Source organism: Centrocercus urophasianus, unplaced genomic scaffold, assembly GCF_019232065.1.
Source record: "Centrocercus urophasianus isolate 14NV4802_14NV808 unplaced genomic scaffold, USGS_Curo_1.0 seq_10, whole genome shotgun sequence".
Lineage (NCBI taxonomy): Eukaryota > Metazoa > Chordata > Aves > Galliformes > Phasianidae > Centrocercus > Centrocercus urophasianus.
The window spans coordinates 99341572-99359443 of NW_024884142.1; the positions used below are offsets into that span (position 1 = coordinate 99341572).

Here is a 17872-nt window from a genome sequence, read left to right on the forward strand (position 1 = left end):
AAAGGGAAAGAGAAAGAAAGGGAAAGGGAAAGGGAAATAGAAAGGGAAATAAAAAGAAAGGGAAGGGGAAAGAGAAAGAGAAAGAAAGGGAAATAAAAAGAAAGGAAAGGGGAAAGAGAAAGAAAGGGAAAGGGAAAGAGAAAGAAAGGGAAAGGGAAAGAGAAAGGGAAGGAGAAAGAAAGGGAAAGGGAAAGAATGGGAAATGAACAGAAAGGGAAAGGAAGGGAAAAGAAAAAGGAAAGCAAAAGGAAAGAAAAATGGAGATTTTCCTAATTGCATTGTTGTAGCTTTCTGAGCTCACTGCCAGCTCTAATTGATTGAACTCACTGAATGTCATTAATTTAAATGAGGCCAAAAGCCCACATTCACTTGGCCTGAGATGCCTTGGGTGAGATAGTTTTGAACAGGGCTACTCTTTTGGTTATTTTTTAGAAATAGATAGGCATCTCCATTGAGCAGTCCAGATCTGAGGTGGGTGGTGTTGGCTTTTGAAAGTGCCTCTGCCTCTCCTCTGGTTCTGAGGCTCCAGATGTAGTGTCTGTTAGAGGCATGTCCTTAGGTGAGATTATTTCTTCACAGGTAGGTGCTTTGAATGAGATTTTCTTAATATTTGTCAGTGTGCTAACAGAGGAGAACAGAAGCATCAGCAGCTGTTAATAGGACAGCTATTAGGACATTACATGATCTCTTTTTCATAGGTTGGAAGATTACGATGATCTCATGCCAATCTGGACGCGTCAGAGTGAGATTCTGAAAGAAACCCATAGTGAATATTTCCTTGCTGATATCATAGCATGCCAAGATGAAGAAAATCAAGCTGTTGTTTGTGAGGTCAGTCTGTCACGTGCTCTAGTTGGATCTAATCATCATGTTAGTGAAGTCATATGTGAGTGACAGCTCATGCTGCAGCTCAGTGAATAAAAAGAACAAGCTCACTTTTGGAAGGTACAATTCACAATCTGCACGCACACAATGCCCTCTGCCACTTTCTTTGTGTATGTCAGTTCTTTAGGAGTGGTATCTACTGTTAAGTAAATGAAGGAGCAGTTGCCAGTAATTGCATGGATTCTTTCCAAGTAATTGAAACAGGCCATTCTGAAAAAAGCAAGTTGCTGTTTTAGATGTTTTGCATTATAGATGACCAATTTTTATTCTTTGTGAAAACTAATATTGCATCTGAGAACTTGTAGCCAGTAATGTTTTCACAGTGGAAAGTGCTGTTTTGTTTTTTTTCTTCCACTTCTTGGCTCGGGCAGTCAGATCTTTTGATGAATTGAAGGCAGAAACTCAGGAATTAATTTAAATAGCAAATAGAGGTGGTAATAGTTATCACACTGAAAATTCCTCTTAATATTTTCATGAGTTAGTAATTGTATGTGGTATTTTAAGCTGATAGGCAGCATAACCTACTTAATTCCAGAAGTCTGCTTTCTATAGCAAATGATTTTATAAAACCTTACCATGTAATCACTGCCATTGGAAGCCAAATAGGAAACAATAAGCCATTAGTGTAATAGCACATTACAGATGGCTATCTTTATAAATAATACATTTCAATTGTACATTTATAGCTCAATGTGATACCAGCAAAAGGTATTTCAGGCCCTCATAGCTTATACTTGCTGCTGCTGCTGCAGATTGGAAAGACACCTCCATGCAAACCAAGATAGATGCCAATTTTCCCTGCAGAGAATGAAGCTGGCAACCTCTTTTTGCACATATGGTAGATGGATTGGTTAATCAGCCTCTGCTGAGCCTTGGGCCTAAAATTACACAGCAGCCAGACAACTGCAGCAACCCAGCTTTTGTTCAGTTACGCAAACAAGGCAAACAAACAATCACTTGTTGTTTGGGAAAAAAATGGAACTCGATTTTTTAATTATTATTATTTTTGTTGGAGTGCTGATGGGGGAACAGAATGGCCGTACAAATCCAACCTGTGAGTTTTCATTACGTTCATAAAAGATGCCTTCGTTATGTATACTAAGGAAAAAAATATTTTGATTGTTTGATGGGAAAGTTGAATATAGTACTACAAAATTGAATAGCTTCCTACTTCTGGGCTGGTCTTAGCTTAAAGCCAAAACCCACCGACGTTCAAGTTCTGATTTTCCACAGTTATTTTGTTTCTCAACAATACAACTTTCTGGAAACTTTCAGTAGTATAATCAAATGGAGAGAGTGATGCTGTTTCAACACTGCAAGGTTCATTCTCATACTTGACAGGATTTACTTTTTCTAAAGGCTGGTTCTGAGATATTTTCAGGACTTGAAAATATTCGGTGTTTTTAATTCCTCTATAGCATACATATGATATATTGTAAAAGAACTGTTTATATTCTCATGGGAAAATAAAATATACTTTTCAGCGTAAGCACAATTTTATCTACAGAATAACATTCAGTAATAAGTCAAACACTATGGTTAGCTAAATCCAGATTTTACTTTAGCTGTGCTTTAAGTTAAAGAAAAATTACACTCTTTTTGGAGATTTCTTGTTAAAAGGTGTTTCATTGAAACAATAGATCATAATTTTGTCCATATAAATAATCCTAATCCCTCTGCAAATCACTGCTTTTTTTTTTTTTCACTTGATCTAAAAGTACCTGGTCATCTTGTGCATACTGTGATACTGCTGTTCTATTTCAGGATGGTGGCACTGCAGTGGGATTCATGAGCTTATGCTCTCAAGTAGACATTTCCTTGTTACATGAGTCTTTTGATCTACGGCTTTTCCACGGACTCTGTAAACCACATCCTGAAGATGTCCTCCAAGTACCAAAGGAGCCAAGCATTCCAGAAGGTATCCATATTCTAAAATTCTAGCTAGATTCAAGTTGCATTTATTTCTAGCTTCTGAGCAGCTTCCGAAAAGGTTGGAAGAAAATGTAGATTTATATTGGTAAGAAAAAAACAAGTGAACGTATCTGCTTTGGAGCTGGATGCCTGGTGTTTTTTAATGCAGGAGAGCTGTTTAATTCAGGACTGTATGCTGTTAGCACCTTGGAGGCTCTCACTGAAACAGGTGGGACGTAGGTTTCAAATTCAAAGAATAGGGTGTGTTTCCAGTTGGCTGCAGTTGTGCTATTAATTGAAGATTTCATTTTCAAACTTGGTTCTAATGTCTGTCAGCAGCTGAGCAGCTGGTTAACAGTGGCTGTTACGTTGTTTTGTTGATTTCTCTCCTTTCCCCATGGTCCCTTTTCTGCTTTCTCTGCGTCTTGTTTCCAGTCTTTTAGGTTACAAGATTTTGGGGCATTAGGGACTATTTTTGTTCTGGTTTTGTGCTGGGCACGATATGACAAAGCAGCTATGAGCCACCTTACTGCAAATAATAAATAACAGTAACATGAATGTCACCTATTTGTAGAACAGAAATAATTTACTGTGGTTGTCTTTATTTTTCTGTGTGTAAGGTCTTTTTTTTCCAGAAGGGCAACATTATGCTATCTACTATTAGTAATGGAATTAAAATAAACACTGATAGGTTGTTACATATCTGCTTGTTTAAACACTAAACACCAGGCAAAAAATACAACTAGGCAGCTTCAGAGCAGTCACCAGCTGGTATCTCAGAGCTGGCAGCTGCAAGAGAGCAAAGTGAAAGAAAAAAGACTGCCTTCCAGGCTCACCTATGCACTTCCCCCCACAAAGGTAAGAACCTTGCTAATAAGAGATGAAGAAACCCAGCTACATAATGTATTGGTCCACACTCCTGGAGCTTCAAGAGTATTATTTCAAAATAGGTGACAAACGTATATAGATGTATAGATAGGACTGAAGGAAGAAGAAAGATTGTTTATAGGAGTCTCTCCTGAAAAGTAGACCTTTCCTTCTTTTCCTGCTGTAGTGGGCCTGCCTTCCTTGCACTGTTTGGTCAGGAACAAACTAAGTTTGAAAGAATTTACCCACCCTGCAAAGTCATGCAAAGTTGGCTCAGGATTAGTTCTTTAGTAAGCTATATAAAAACGTGCTGAAAAGTTTGAAATATACTTCACTTTAAAGCTGTAAATATTATCTCCGTATTTTAAGTACCTGATAGATATGAGTGGTGTTGATTTCACTTTGACTTCTGTCCTACCACTATATCAGCAAGAAGTCTAGACAACTATTTTGATCTAAACTCTCAGTTCAGCAGATCTGCTGATGATCTACAACTGGAGGTGTTCACTGGTGCACCAGAGGGCTGTGCTGCTTTCCAGGGTGGCTTAGACAAGGTGGAGAAATGGGCTGACAGGAACCTTATGAAAATCAACAAGCAGAAGTCTTGCACCTGAGAAGTATAAACTATGGGCAGTAATATTTGAGGGCTGCTCCAAAAGTTATGCCTTCTATTTTGTTATATTGGCCCACGACATCAGAAGCAGATGTTGGTGGGATGGCAGTAGCAGCTGAACCTTTCCATCAGTATTCCATTCCATTTTGTTGCTGTGCAACAGAGGGGCAGTCTGACAGAATGGTGTCTGACATGGAAGTGCACGCGAAGCAAAGGTGTGCCGCTGAATTCCTTCATGTGGCAAAAATTGCACCATTGACATTCTCTGATGCTTGCTGAACATGCATGGAGCCTGAACAGTGGATGTGCGCTCAGTGAGCCAGAGGGTGATGCGTTTCAGCAATTGTGACAGCAGTGTTAAAGGTAAGCCAAGTTCCAAATAGCCATGCACAGCTGTCACACCATGAAATGAAGAGCGTCTTGATCAGCTCATCCACGCAAATCAGCAGATTGTAACCAGGGAATTGTGTTTGGAGCTGAATATTGGCTCCAATGCATTAGAAACATTGAAACATTACGAAGTTTGCACTAGGCTGGTCCCACAGATGCTCACACAGGAACAGAAAGAATGCCATATGCAAGTTGGTCAGGACCTACTAAGCCAATAAGAGGCTGAATGAGACAGCTTCCTGGATTGCATCGTTACCAGGAGATGTGATTTCACCACTACAGGCTGGGGCCATGGAGAGGTGACATATGAATTCCCCATTGAAGAAAAAGATGCAGCCCTCACTGGGTAAAGTGATGTACCTACTCTCCTTTGGGATGGGAAAGGGGTGATCCCTTGGTACTTCCTGGAACCTGGACAAACTGTAAACTCTGACTGCTACGTTGCAACACTGGCTGAGCTGAAGGCTCAAACTTCCAGAGTCAGGCCAGCAAAAAAGACAACCTTTCTCCTGCAACACAGGAACTCCAGGCCTCACACCAGTTTGAGGACCATGGAGTGCACTGTCAGTCTTGGCTGGACTGTCCTAATCCACCCTATATGATGGGTGTGATCAGTGCCTTCTGACTTTTGTCTGTTTGGGTTGATGAAAGATGGACTGCATGGGCAACATTTTCCCAGCAACACCATCATAGCAGCTGTGGAACAGTGGGTTGCCTCAGCTGGTGCAGATTTTTAAGAGCACAGTATGCAGGCTCTTGTTCATTGCTGATAGAGTGCATTGTGAATGGTTGTGACTATGTTGAAAATTGGTGTTGAGTAGCTGAGAAAATTCTCTGTCAAACAGTGCTATTGTGCTCTTTTTATCTATTGTTTTCATGGAAATAGATAGGAGGCATTACTTTCAGAGTGACCTGTGTAATTTTGGTTGTTGATGTTCATTTGTGATGTTGTTTACTTAAGAAATACATACATACATTAATGTCTTGGTATCCCTCTGTTTGGAATGGCAAGTAAGGTTTTATCATGAGTCCTGTGAAATACCAACCTACAGCATGGAGCCAATTCCTAACTTCTGTCTCCAGAACAGAGAGGCATCAGGAGCTGCTACCACCCTCCTGCTTCTGCCTTCTTTCTGCTGAGCAGGCAGCCTGGAGGTGTCACTTGCATTTGCAGCTCTGTTAGATCTAGAGCCACAATTTCAAGCTGCTTTTGTTCAAGAGCAGCCTTAGGAAAAGAGGTTTAATGGTAGGCTTTTTCAGATTTCTTGTGTGCCAATCACTGGGGGTCTCAAAGGTCTACACCTGAGAAGGAACTTCTCAGCAAAGAACCTGATACCATTCTTAGAGGAAGCACCAATAGAAATTAATAGTAAAACTGAAGGTGGCTCATAGCAATATATTGCTCAGGAATATTAATTTCTGTTATCACTGAATAAGGATAAAACTATTGTGCTCTGTGCATTTAAGAATATGAACTATTACAAGAGTCCCATCTTGGTAGTCCATTGCTAAGCTCACTTATGATTATTTGCATAACTGTGCATGATCATATAAATGTTACAACAATTGCACCATTTCTGCAGTCCACTGTATTGGAAATCTGCTGCCAAATTGTCTAGGGAAGCTTCACTGCCTTTATATCATCTTATGTCAATAGAAGATGTGGTCTTTATTTCATTGAATGAATTGTCTGAGAATTTAAAATGCAAGCCACATTCCTTTATACAGTCATTTTATGTTCCCATATAAAAACAACAACAGCAAGACCCAATGGGGATATTTCTTCCAAGCTCTTCAGCTTCTGAACAGAGACCACAGGTTGATATTATTTTTTGTTTTCCTTTCAAAACACTGAATAATAATGAAAGAGTGTACAAAAAAAAAAAATCAGTGTTTAACATAATATTGATATGCCACTTACATTTCAGGGTAATTACAGTAATTTGGTTGTTACTCTATATGGTGTCACGAATTAGCAGCTAGAAAACATGATGCCATGGGAATGATTCAAGGGCTTTTCATCAGGCTTCATGTTGAACTGGCTTCTGAATCCTGCTGACTGTTACTTCTGCTAATGACCCAGCAATCACAGAATTATTATTATTATTTTTTTGTTCATTTTCCTTGCTTCATTTAGTGCAGCTATATTTAATGCTCTTCACAGTCAGTTGTGTACAGCATGCATGTAAACAGCGATGTAGCCACGTTTGACAGCAGTGGATGGTGGAGCCGCAAAGGGATTTCATTTTAATGTAAAGTCAGAAACAACATATCAATATTTACATGACAACAGGAAGCTTGTATTAATTAACTTCTGACACCTGCAAGGCTGTTTATAATGAGAAGTGTAACTGGGTTAATCAAGATGACATTTGATCATTTCTGTGCGGACTCACATCTGTGATACCCCTGGAGAAACCTTCATTTCTAACCCCCGTGTTTCTTCTTGCCCTGCAAATCGTGTCTGCATTCTTTTCTCCTAACAGAAAAATAGATATTCAGATAGCAGATTTTTAAAAAGACTTGGAGCTTAATTATTTTAAACCTTTGAATTTAAACGTCATTACTGTATGAAGAAAAATATTTATGACAATGAATACAGCTTAGATGGATTTGCCATGGTAAAGCTCCGCAGCAGAGAGAAGAATTTTGTTGTGCTGACTTTTGATGGTTTTTCTCCTCCTCCTGCAGCTCAAAAACTTAAAAACTTTGCCTTTCCTATATTCCTAATGCTTTCCAATGCAGGGATGCTCTGACCTAATCTGTTTTATACAGCCATGATATCTAAACCTGAAGAGTTTATTAGTTAAAAGTTGTTTTCAGGCTCAATTTTTAAGAGATTGTATCTGAAATTAGAGAGGTGACAATATAAGGAATGGCAAAACTACTGAAGACAGAATTTCAGGGGCTTGGATACAGGAGCTGACGCTTAGCTTTAGTAATTTTGGTGGTTATTTGATGGAATATGTTGGCTTCACTTGAATAATTTTGGTGCATAAAATTGATTTTAGTTGTGGTTTTTATGAGAGGCGATCAGGTGATCTCTGGTTCTGAACACCCTCACTTTCCACCGACTTTGAATCATACAATACATCACCATGCAGATTTAGGAATTGCTTTCCCACAAATACTTCATGTCTGCTGGAATGGTGGTTGCCTACTGCCTAACAAGTATCAAGATGTTATGAAAGTTAGTGGTCTGCTCTCTAACATTGACGCCAGGTATCAGTAGTGTTCTGTAGAGTGGTTAAGTAATTAAAATACAACATAACGCATCTCCTGTGGTCCAAATTGGTTTGGGGTATTTTTGTTGTGGTTTCTTACATTTTAATTATCCACTTTGCATTTGCCTCCAGCCAAGGGGTAGAAAGGCAAAAAATATATTTAGATGTTTATCTAACCTCCTGACATGTAGATGTTTGCTTTAATTGGCTTTAGCACTTCATCAGAAATGCTGTAAGCATATACACACACACAGTGCATCATATTAGTACCTGTCATGGCTGTTTATCATGTCAGTCAATGATTAAAAAATGATTCATCAAATGGCTACAAGTAATTTCATCCAATCAGCTTAATTTCCTGTTTTACCCCAATTGAGATGAAGTAAACTGGAGGGCCGTTACAATGTTACCGAGGAAAGCAGGATGATGACAAAATTATACAATGGGATCCAGTTGGAAGGGAAGGGATCTTAATGACCACCTATTTCCAACCCCCTGATTGGTGAGACACGATCTGCCCTTGGAGAAGCCATGCTGACTATCTCAGACCACTACGTTGTTCCGTGTGTGCCTCCTTCCAGGAGGATCTGCTCCATGGTATTCCCAGGCACAAACGTGACACTCACCAGCCTGTAGTTGCCCTGTAGTTTCTTTCTCTCTTCCTTGAATCTGACAGTGATGTTTCCCTTTATCCAATCACCAGGGACTTTACCTGACAAGCATGACTTTTCAAATATGATTGAGAATGTATTGGCAACTACATCAGCCAGTTCCTTCAGGTTCCTGAGATGTATGTTGTCTGACCACATGGACCTGTATGCATTCAGCCTCATGAGGCAGTTTCAGACTTGCTCTTTGCTCACAGTGGGAGGGATTTTGTTCCCCTGATCTCTGTCTCTAGCTTCAGGGACATGAGAATTGTGGGAAGCCTGACTGCCAGTGAAGACTGAGATTAAGAGCTCATTGAGTACCTCAGCCTTCTCTATGTCTGTTAAAGCTTTATTCTTATTTTTCAGGGGGGTATACTTTCCTCTGCCTGTCTTTTGTAACTAGTGTACATGCACCTATAGAATCCCTTCTTGTTATTTTTCACATCCTTTGCCAAGTTTAGTTCCATCTGTGTCTTGACTTTCCCGATCCCATCTCTGAGAGACCAGACAGCATCCCTATATTCATCTTAGAACATGAAACATTAATTCCTGCTTCTTCTGCTCATGCTTTTCCTTTTTTTCCATCAATGTGGTGTATAATCAAAGAATAGTAGGATGTTATAATCACAAAATAAACAAGAGAATTAAGCAAAGCAGACTATGATAACAAAAGATAATAAATAGAAGACTTACCCCTGTCCTGGGCTCATTCACAAAACATCAGCAGAGCCAATCTCCAGCAGAGCTCCTTCCCCACGGGCAGCCAGCTCTTCAATAGGTCTAGGAGGGGTGCAGCCAGGCTCCACCCTTCCAGCAGCACGGGTGAATTGCCTTCAGCTGTGCTCCTCTGGCTGACTCATGGCTCTCCTCAGGTGCTCAATCAGAGGTTCAGGCCGTGACTCAGCAGTTCCCATACAGTGTGGCCAGCAGATTCTTGCTTAGCCATGCTATTTTACTGTCTCCTCTGCTTCCTTCTCGTGCTGGGGGATGGAGAGCTCTTGTGCTCTCAGAAAGGTGTCCTTAAAGAGCTGCCAGCTCCGTTCCATTCCTATGTTCCCAAGGACAGTTTTCCAGGGGATCTCATCCAGTAACTCCTTAAACAGTCAAAAATTGGCTCTCCTGAAATTCATGGTCATGACTACCCTCTTTGCTAGGCCCTTGTTCTTCAAGATCCCAAATTTGACAGGGTCACAGTCGCTACAGCCCAAACTGCCTCTGATCTTAACCTTTTTAATGATCTCCTCTGCATTGCTGAGCACCAGGTCTGGTAATGCTTCATCTCTGGTTGGTCCATCCAGAACCTGGGCAGTTATCTTCAGTGGACTCCAGGACTCCATGATCCATCACGTAGATGTGAGACCTGGTTTCTGTTGATTTGATTGTCAATTACCTTTCCTTTCCATGGGGCCCTTTTATTCCTTCTTTATGCTGCTGACATCTAACAGCCTACCAAGGCTGCGGTCCTTGCTACTATGGGTATTCCACACGCAGTTCAATCTGAGTCTGATTTTTAGCTGAAAAATCATACACACAAAAGTTGCAATTGGCAATTGACTGGCAAAGTGCTTTGAAGCAGTTACTTCAGCATCCAGGAAAAGCAGCAGAGGAGAGCATTTCTTAGATAAGAGCATTTTTTAGACAAGGCAAAAATTGGCAAACTTTGGAGGACTGGTCAAACAGCAAACACCTTTTGTAAGAAATGAAATAAGGGTTAGAGAGCTAGATACAATTATCAAATGAGAAGGAAATTTAAATGCCTGCTTCTTATCCCTATCTGCTCCATCAGGTAAGGCTTCTGGCTTGCCTGGGTTGTATTCTGATAGGAGAAATAATCTGAGCATTGAGCACCCTTGCTCATTCTTATGGTCATTAGAAAGCAAGGTAGCAACAGACATACTTTAAAGAGACCAGTCAATACATTAGTCACTTCTATTTTTCCCTTCAGATAGAATCACAATTTATTACATATAATGTAAGAGTTAGAAGTTGCTTCCAAACTCTGTCTTATTCAATATCTGTCTTAAAGCCAATTATCTGATTTATCTGATTTTTCCTTGAGATCAGATTGTCTAATGAAGTTCTAGCCAAATAAGTACAGGAGAGTCTGTTTTAAACATGGTTTGTTACAAATAAATAAAACCAGCCTTTCAACAGAAGCAGTCTGGCATTCCTCCTCATCAGTTATCACTGTGATTCTGATGATTAAGCTTGCATTTTTAGACCTGATTTGTTTATTCTTTTACATTACTCAGATGAAGATAAAAGGAATCAAAAAAGTCAGGAAGCAGAAACCGTTTCATCTCAAAACTTGGAAGACATTAGTGATGAAGATGCAGCTGTGCAGGTAACACACAGCAGTGCTGGTGATTTTAAAACTAATTTGAAGCAGAGGTGGAGGCTGTTGGGACAAGCAGTGTTTCCTGTTTCTGCTCCTGCACTGCCCACTGCTGGCACCCACAGATCAGAATTGCTTTAGCTAAGGTCTGTGTGGAGGTAGTAGATATGATTAACCAGAAGAGTTACCCATCTGGTTCCATTTGAACAGTGGGCAATATGGGAATTGGAACAAGTGACACTGAGGGAGAAAAGGGACCCCTATGTATATGGGGATTCATGGCTTCAAGAGGCCTCTGAAGTTGAAAGAGAGCATTTTGTAACAGGATGGGAGTCTGCTTACATAGAAAGGTGTGTGAGTTTTGAGGTTCTAACTCGCTGTTACCCAGCTTCAAATCTCTTAGGGGCAGAAAGCTATCAAAGCTGTTAAAAAGTAGCAGTATAGCTTCAGTTTTCTCCCATAATTTGTGGAACTCACAGTGCCCTTGTTCTGACTGTGTATCTTCTGTTGTTTCTGGTGATGAAGCTCAACTTGATAAAAGAGCATTAATATGAAATGTATTGATGTAGTATAGATCAGTATAGATATGCAGTATAGATAACAACGTTTTAATTTTCATATAGTTTTGCATCAGAGACATTTATTGCCTCACAAAGGAATTCCAACAATAACCATTGATGAATATTTTGCTCTGCAGCACCAACTTAAGCATTTTTAAAGACCGTTTTTGTTTAGTGTTTCAAAAACAACATGTTAAAAATGCCTCCTCAGACTTTTGTGTTTGTCAAAGTGACAGGTAAAATTCTGCTTAGAATGCTGTAAAATAGGAATGATGCAAGACCTTAATTTTAAAAAATGAAAATATTTTCTGGAATGTTTTATGTGATCACTACTTCTATTACTGCAGAAAGATGGAGTGATTGCTGTTTCCCAAACTAAACTGCCTTTAGATGATGTCATACACATGGATTTTCATGCCTCAGCAACTTCCTTCCTTGAGGCTGAAGAAAAAGATACTTTTCATCCAATATATAGAGGAGCTTCGAATGCTTTCCGTATTCGTCTATTTTGTATCGATGAGAAGTATGAAACTAGGTAAGTATGGATGACTGGTTACTGCTTTTCTAATCTTAGGAACGACTTTTAAAGTAATAGTTTTCAGACAAATCTGAAAGTGACAGCACCTGCTGCAGCTAAGTTAGATTCCTCTCACCTTTCATTTTCCCCCCTTTTTTTTTTCTTTTACTTTCACTGATAACTTATTGCAACTTTCAACCTCCAGCTACAACTTCCTATATCTGGTAAGACTGAAGGAAAAAAAGTAAGTTACTTTTGGTGCAGGAATAGTGGTTGAAGATACTAAAGAGCAGTACTGACACTTGAGGGATACCAGTCGTCGCTGATCGCCGTCTGGACATTGAGCCACAGACCATCATTCTCTGGGTACAACCTTGCAACCAGTTCCTCATCCATCAAACAGTTCACCAGTAAAGTCTACACCTTTCCAATTTGGAGAGAACAATATTGTGGGGGATCATGTTTATGGCCTTACGGAAGTCCGGCTTGGTGACATCAGTGTCTCTTCCCTTGTTTACTGGTGCAGTTACACCACAACAGAAGGCCATCAGGCTGGTCAGGCAGGACCTGCCCTTGGTGAAGCCGTGCAGGTTGTCCCATATCCCATCCCTCTCTCCCATGTGTCTTAGCATAGCTTCCAGGAAGGTCTGCTCCATGATCTTCCTCAGCACAGAGCCTAGGCTGACATATCTGTAGTTGCCTGTGTCATCCTTCCTACCCTTCATAACAATAGGTGTGACAGTGCCTCATCCTTCTTACTCTTCTTAAAAATAGGTGCGACAGTACCTTTTTTTCCAGTAACCAGGGACTTCACCTCACTGCCATGACTTTTCAAATATCATGGAGAGTAGCTTGGCAAGTAAATCAGCCAGTTCCCTCTGGACTTTGAGATGCATCTCATGTGGACCCATAGACTTATGGATATTCACGTTCCTCAGGAGGTTGCAAACCTTACAGTGGGAGTGGCTTATTTCTTCCAACCCATCAGCTCAAGGGATGTGTGAACAGTTGCCAGTAAAGACTGAAACAAAAATGTTGAGAACCTTAGCCTTCTCCTTGTCTGTTGTTATCAGCCTGCTTATATTGCTCACAAGAGGGACAGTATGCCTTCTTGAACTTTCCTTTTCTTTATGATGTACCTGTCAAAGCCATTCTTGATCTTCTTTGCACCCTTTGTTAAGTCCAGTTCTAGTTGGGTCTTGGCCTTCCTGACCCCTGATCTCTACACTCCTCCCAGGGCACCTATCCCTGCTTCCACTGCCTGTATATTTTCTTCTTGCTCTCCAGTTTGACCAGCAGGTCCCAGTTCAACCATGCCAGTCTCTTGCCTTCCTGTCCTGATTTTCTACACCTGGTGTGGAGAGGTCTTGTGCTCTAAGGAAAGATTCTTTAACGGTTTGCCAGCTCTGCTCTGTTCTCTGTCCTTGAGGGCAGATTCCCAGAGGTTTTGTTGACCATCTCCCTGAGGAGCTGCAGTTTGACTTTCCTAAAATTTAACATCTGATTTTACACTTTGTCTGTCCCATATCCCTCAGGAATATGAACTCCACCATTGCATGGTCACTACCCAGGGAGCCTCCAATTCTGATGTCACCAATCAATCATGGTGCAGGAAGTCTGTTCAAGAATGATTAATTTATGGACAATCTTAAAAAAAAAAATGATGCAGGGTAATTATTGCAGAATAAAATAACTTTTTAAAGTTATACTGAGGTGAGGAACTTACTCTGAAGTGATCTAATATGCTGAAATAGCAAAACAAAACAGTGATCTACTGTAACTATGTTGGGAAATAATCTGTCCGTAGGCTGGTTGAATTCTTTGCTCATAGCATCCTTCTTAAGATAAGGATCTGTCATTTCTTTGTCCACTTTTGACATTCTAGCTACCATAAGAACCACTGTTGTTTCTGTTCAAGGTATGTTGACTATGTTTATCACTGAACACTGCAGTCCCTTTCTTCTTTCCCTGGAGACATCTCAGATTCCAAGATGAATATCTTCAAGAAGACAGCATTCCTTTGTAGTCTTCCCCTAAGATTAACAGTCATACAGGATCTTCTCAGAGCTGAGGATTCTCTAGATTGTTATTTTATGGTATTTTCCATGTATGTTTCCCTAGCTTTCACTATCATGATCCACCTGTTTGTGAAAGAATCTGACCACTAGAAAAGCAAATATGTCTGCGATGATGATATGAAGTAATCCTGACTGTATCTCAGAATTTCGTCATGAGGGAGTTACTGCTGACCTTCATAGCATGGATCCAGAAATAGTAATTTGGTTGTAATGTAGGTACAATTATATCTTAGCCCTTGAGGGAAATACACTGCTGAGGAATTTATGTTATCCAGTAGAGTTGCTAAATGTTTCCATCTCTTACATCTAGAGCTGTTATGTGGCTTGCTAGTACATATAAAGTGAAACATGAAGGAACTGAGCTGCTATTTTCTACCTACAGATGTTTGGTACCTTCTTAACTCCTTGAAAATTCTTCTATCTCCATTATTGAGTTCCTTGATGCCAAGAAGTTACTGGACACCAGAGAATAGAAACATACACTGCTTCAGTGTTTTCCTTTCCTCTACTTACCTGTTTGCTTAACCAGTCTTAATTATGTATTATATGTATGTTGGCCACTCCAACGTTTCATATTAATTTCCATGGAAATTGCAACACATACAAAGAACACAATAAAACAATTTGACAGGGCAAATTCTCAGCTACAAAGCGCTGTTTTGCAACAAAGTCACCACCATTAGTTGTGCATTTTTACCAGCAATGAATAAGAGCCTGCATGCTGCACTCATCCAAATCTGCATGAGCAGAGGTGACAGCTGTGCATGGCTGTATGGAACATGGCTTGTCTTTCACATTGCTGTTGCCACTGCAGATATGCATCACCTCACTGTGCTCATATCCACCAGTTGCCCTCCATAAATCTTCAGTAAGCATCAGTGAATGTCAGTGGGTGCATTTTTTCTGCATCGAGCAATTCAGTGACACACCTTGCCTTCATACACACTTCCTTGTCAGACACCATTTTGTCAGACCGCTCCTCGGCTGCCATCTGCTGCATAACAACAACATGTAATGGAATGTTAATGGGAAGGTTCAGTCTCTACTGCCATACCACCAATATCTGCCTCTGACGTCATGGGTCAGCATAATAAAGTGGAGGCATTACTTCTGGAGCAGCCCTCATATAATACTCTAATCAAATGAGTATTTATACACTGTTAGTTTTCAAATTGTTCACTCAATCAGAAATATTTTAATTAAAAATGATTTCTCCTTCCATCCAGTAATAATGTTGCCATAGAAATTAAAGGAAACTTAGTTATTTTAATTACATGTTTGATGTGGAGAGGTTTTGACATTATTTTTAGGTAACATATATCCATATAGAACATCTTCAGAAGTCACATTTTGTATTATGGAGTAATATTACATAAAGCTTCATTATAACTCTATTTGATAGGCTTTGATATCCTTACGCAGAGGAGGATATGGATTAATTTGGTAGATTTATTAAGTCTTTTAAAACCCAAATGTCACTTTTCACTGTCACTGTGGAACAGAGTGTGGAAGTGCTCTAAACCAATAGGTGAGAAGTAGAAAGGAATTAAGTATTTCTTACACTTACGAGGAAGTAAAAATTGAAATGTTTAGGATCTGCTTGTTATGCATGTTATCTAACCATGTTTACTCTTGGTTACAGATCACTGGATTTTTTGCATTATGTTTTCAAGCTTTTTCCAGTACGTATACCTTAAAGTTTTAAAGTTTGCTCACATGTTTATGCTTGGAGGGACAATAATGACAGCAATAGTACGTACATACAATGCCTGAGTAAATCAGTGACTCACAAGAGTGCACTATGGATTGCTGTCCTGTGCTGAGTTACCCTGAGGAGTCCAACTTCTCTTCTTGACTGCTTTTGGGCTTTATGTATTGTGTGCATAGTTCTTTGTTTATGTTTTGTAGGTATGTTTCATAGCAGTTTATTTTTGTTTTTTTTTTAGTGTCTAGGAAATGACACTATTAATGAAATCTGTAGTATTTGCCTGTATGCTAAACCAGGAATGTTTGTGTTAAAGCTAATGCGAGGCAAAGAAGATTGTGAATTAACAGTGCAGTAGCTATTTCACATTAACTCTCTGTGCAATCAATCTGTATCTGAGGCAACAAAGTATATTTTCTAAGGCATCCTTAATGCATACTGTAGCACTGTGAATTCCCTCTACAAATTCATGCATGGTAGCATCCTTTAGAGACAGCTTACCACTGATGCAGAAGTGGCCCTAGCTATTAGCATGTACAAAAACGCTTCTCACTTCCAAAGAAACTTCCCAAAGAAAGTGAACACAGAAAAGGATCTCAAATTTCATAGTAATTTATCCATCCAACAGTATACCTGCCATCTGTAGTTTCTTGAAACAAAATGGCTCAATAAAATCACCAGATGTAGTAAGAAAAATTAACCACGTGATATCCTTAAACTGCCTGCAAATACAGTGTGTGCTTGTGATGTGTGTGTACCCTGTAACGTATATGTACCAGAAATGGCAAATTAGGACAAACTGGACATCAAAGTATACATGAAGCTGATAAATGCAAGGTCAATCTGAGCTTGCATGCTGACTATTTGTTGAGGATTTTTGGGCATGCTGCTCTAGTTGTTGGTCTCACTTAGCTGCAAATGTGCAGAAGATCCCAGAGAAACATACGTTGTCTTAAAATTCCAGTGCAACAGAATTACAGCGTAGAAGAAGAACCTATCAAGGAAAATAGGTTAGCTCTAAAGGTCTGGGCATAAGGAGTAATGTTTCCACTGAGGAAGAAAAGAAAAATGGGGAGAAGAAGGAACTTTAGGAATGCCAGGACAAGACTTTACTACTAGAGCTAAAAGATTCATTTCTGTAAGCTGAATTAATTTTGGGTTTATCAGTTCCTTCGTGCTGCCTGTGCATCAAGCCATCTAGGTAAAGCAGCATTTGGAGTGTATGTACATTTTAAGCAAAGCGTTCAGGTTATTTTCTTTTTATTCCCTGTAGTCAGAAGCTTCTGTGAAAAGCTGGCATTGAGATCACTGAGAGTCTATATTCATTCTCTGCATATATTTTCAGGACAAAGATTTCTGTATCATCCTTGTGCCACATTGTGTACCAGAGTTCTACCTGATCCAGAGTTTTGTTCGAGTTGCCCCTTCCTGTACTTCCCAGTTTGGTCGTGAGCTTTACGTGTTCCACTGTGCAGGACTGCTCAAGTGAGTCATGTGCCTCACAACAACAAATGAAGGACTCTGAATTACTTTTATAATTGCATCATCCAACCTAACATCAGATGTATATTCCTGCTTGCTCTTGCAAATGTGCATGGTACAGTGCAATGTCTTACAAATTGCCTAAATTACCCCAAAACTATTTGGTTGAATAGCTCAAGTCTGTGCCTGGAACAATTAGGCTTTAGCAACATTACTGCAACTGTCTCACTTCTTGTTCTGGAGTGAATTCTAAGCCTACTGAGATGCATCTCCACCTCCACATAACAGTATAATTGACAGTGTAGAAATACGGTTATAATGTCAGTAAAATAAATTAATTAGTGACATAAATTTTAATTAAACAAAAAATGAGGTAATTAGAAACGTAAAAGCAAGTGGTCTTCTGACTGCCAGCATTTCTGTAGTTGACATTATAGAAGAAAGAAAAAAAAATGCAATAAGAGGATTCATTTAAAACTTGTACCTGTGTATCTTATCCAAGTTACCGCATTGAAGAACAAGGCCAACAGAGAAATGCTGTCCACCATTTGACCCTTTTGACTTGGACCAGCTTGAATAACATTAATATTTGAAAGCCAGGTGTAGATTTAGTTCTTGGAAGCATAAAATAGCTCTCTTGCAAAAGAGATTTGCA

The 17872-nt window shown here is 39.7% G+C and overlaps 1 protein-coding gene across 1 annotated transcript in view; it reads left to right on the forward strand.

Moving 5' to 3' along the window:
- Nucleotides 1-17872, forward strand: part of CFAP61 (cilia and flagella associated protein 61) — a 90178-nt gene that overhangs the window by 11001 nt on the left and 61305 nt on the right. The window contains 6 exon segments of the mRNA XM_042820850.1: nucleotides 699-831; nucleotides 2650-2803; nucleotides 10793-10884; nucleotides 11783-11970; nucleotides 15673-15712; nucleotides 17081-17220. Coding sequence (XP_042676784.1) covers nucleotides 699-831; nucleotides 2650-2803; nucleotides 10793-10884; nucleotides 11783-11970; nucleotides 15673-15712; nucleotides 17081-17220 — 747 coding nt within the window.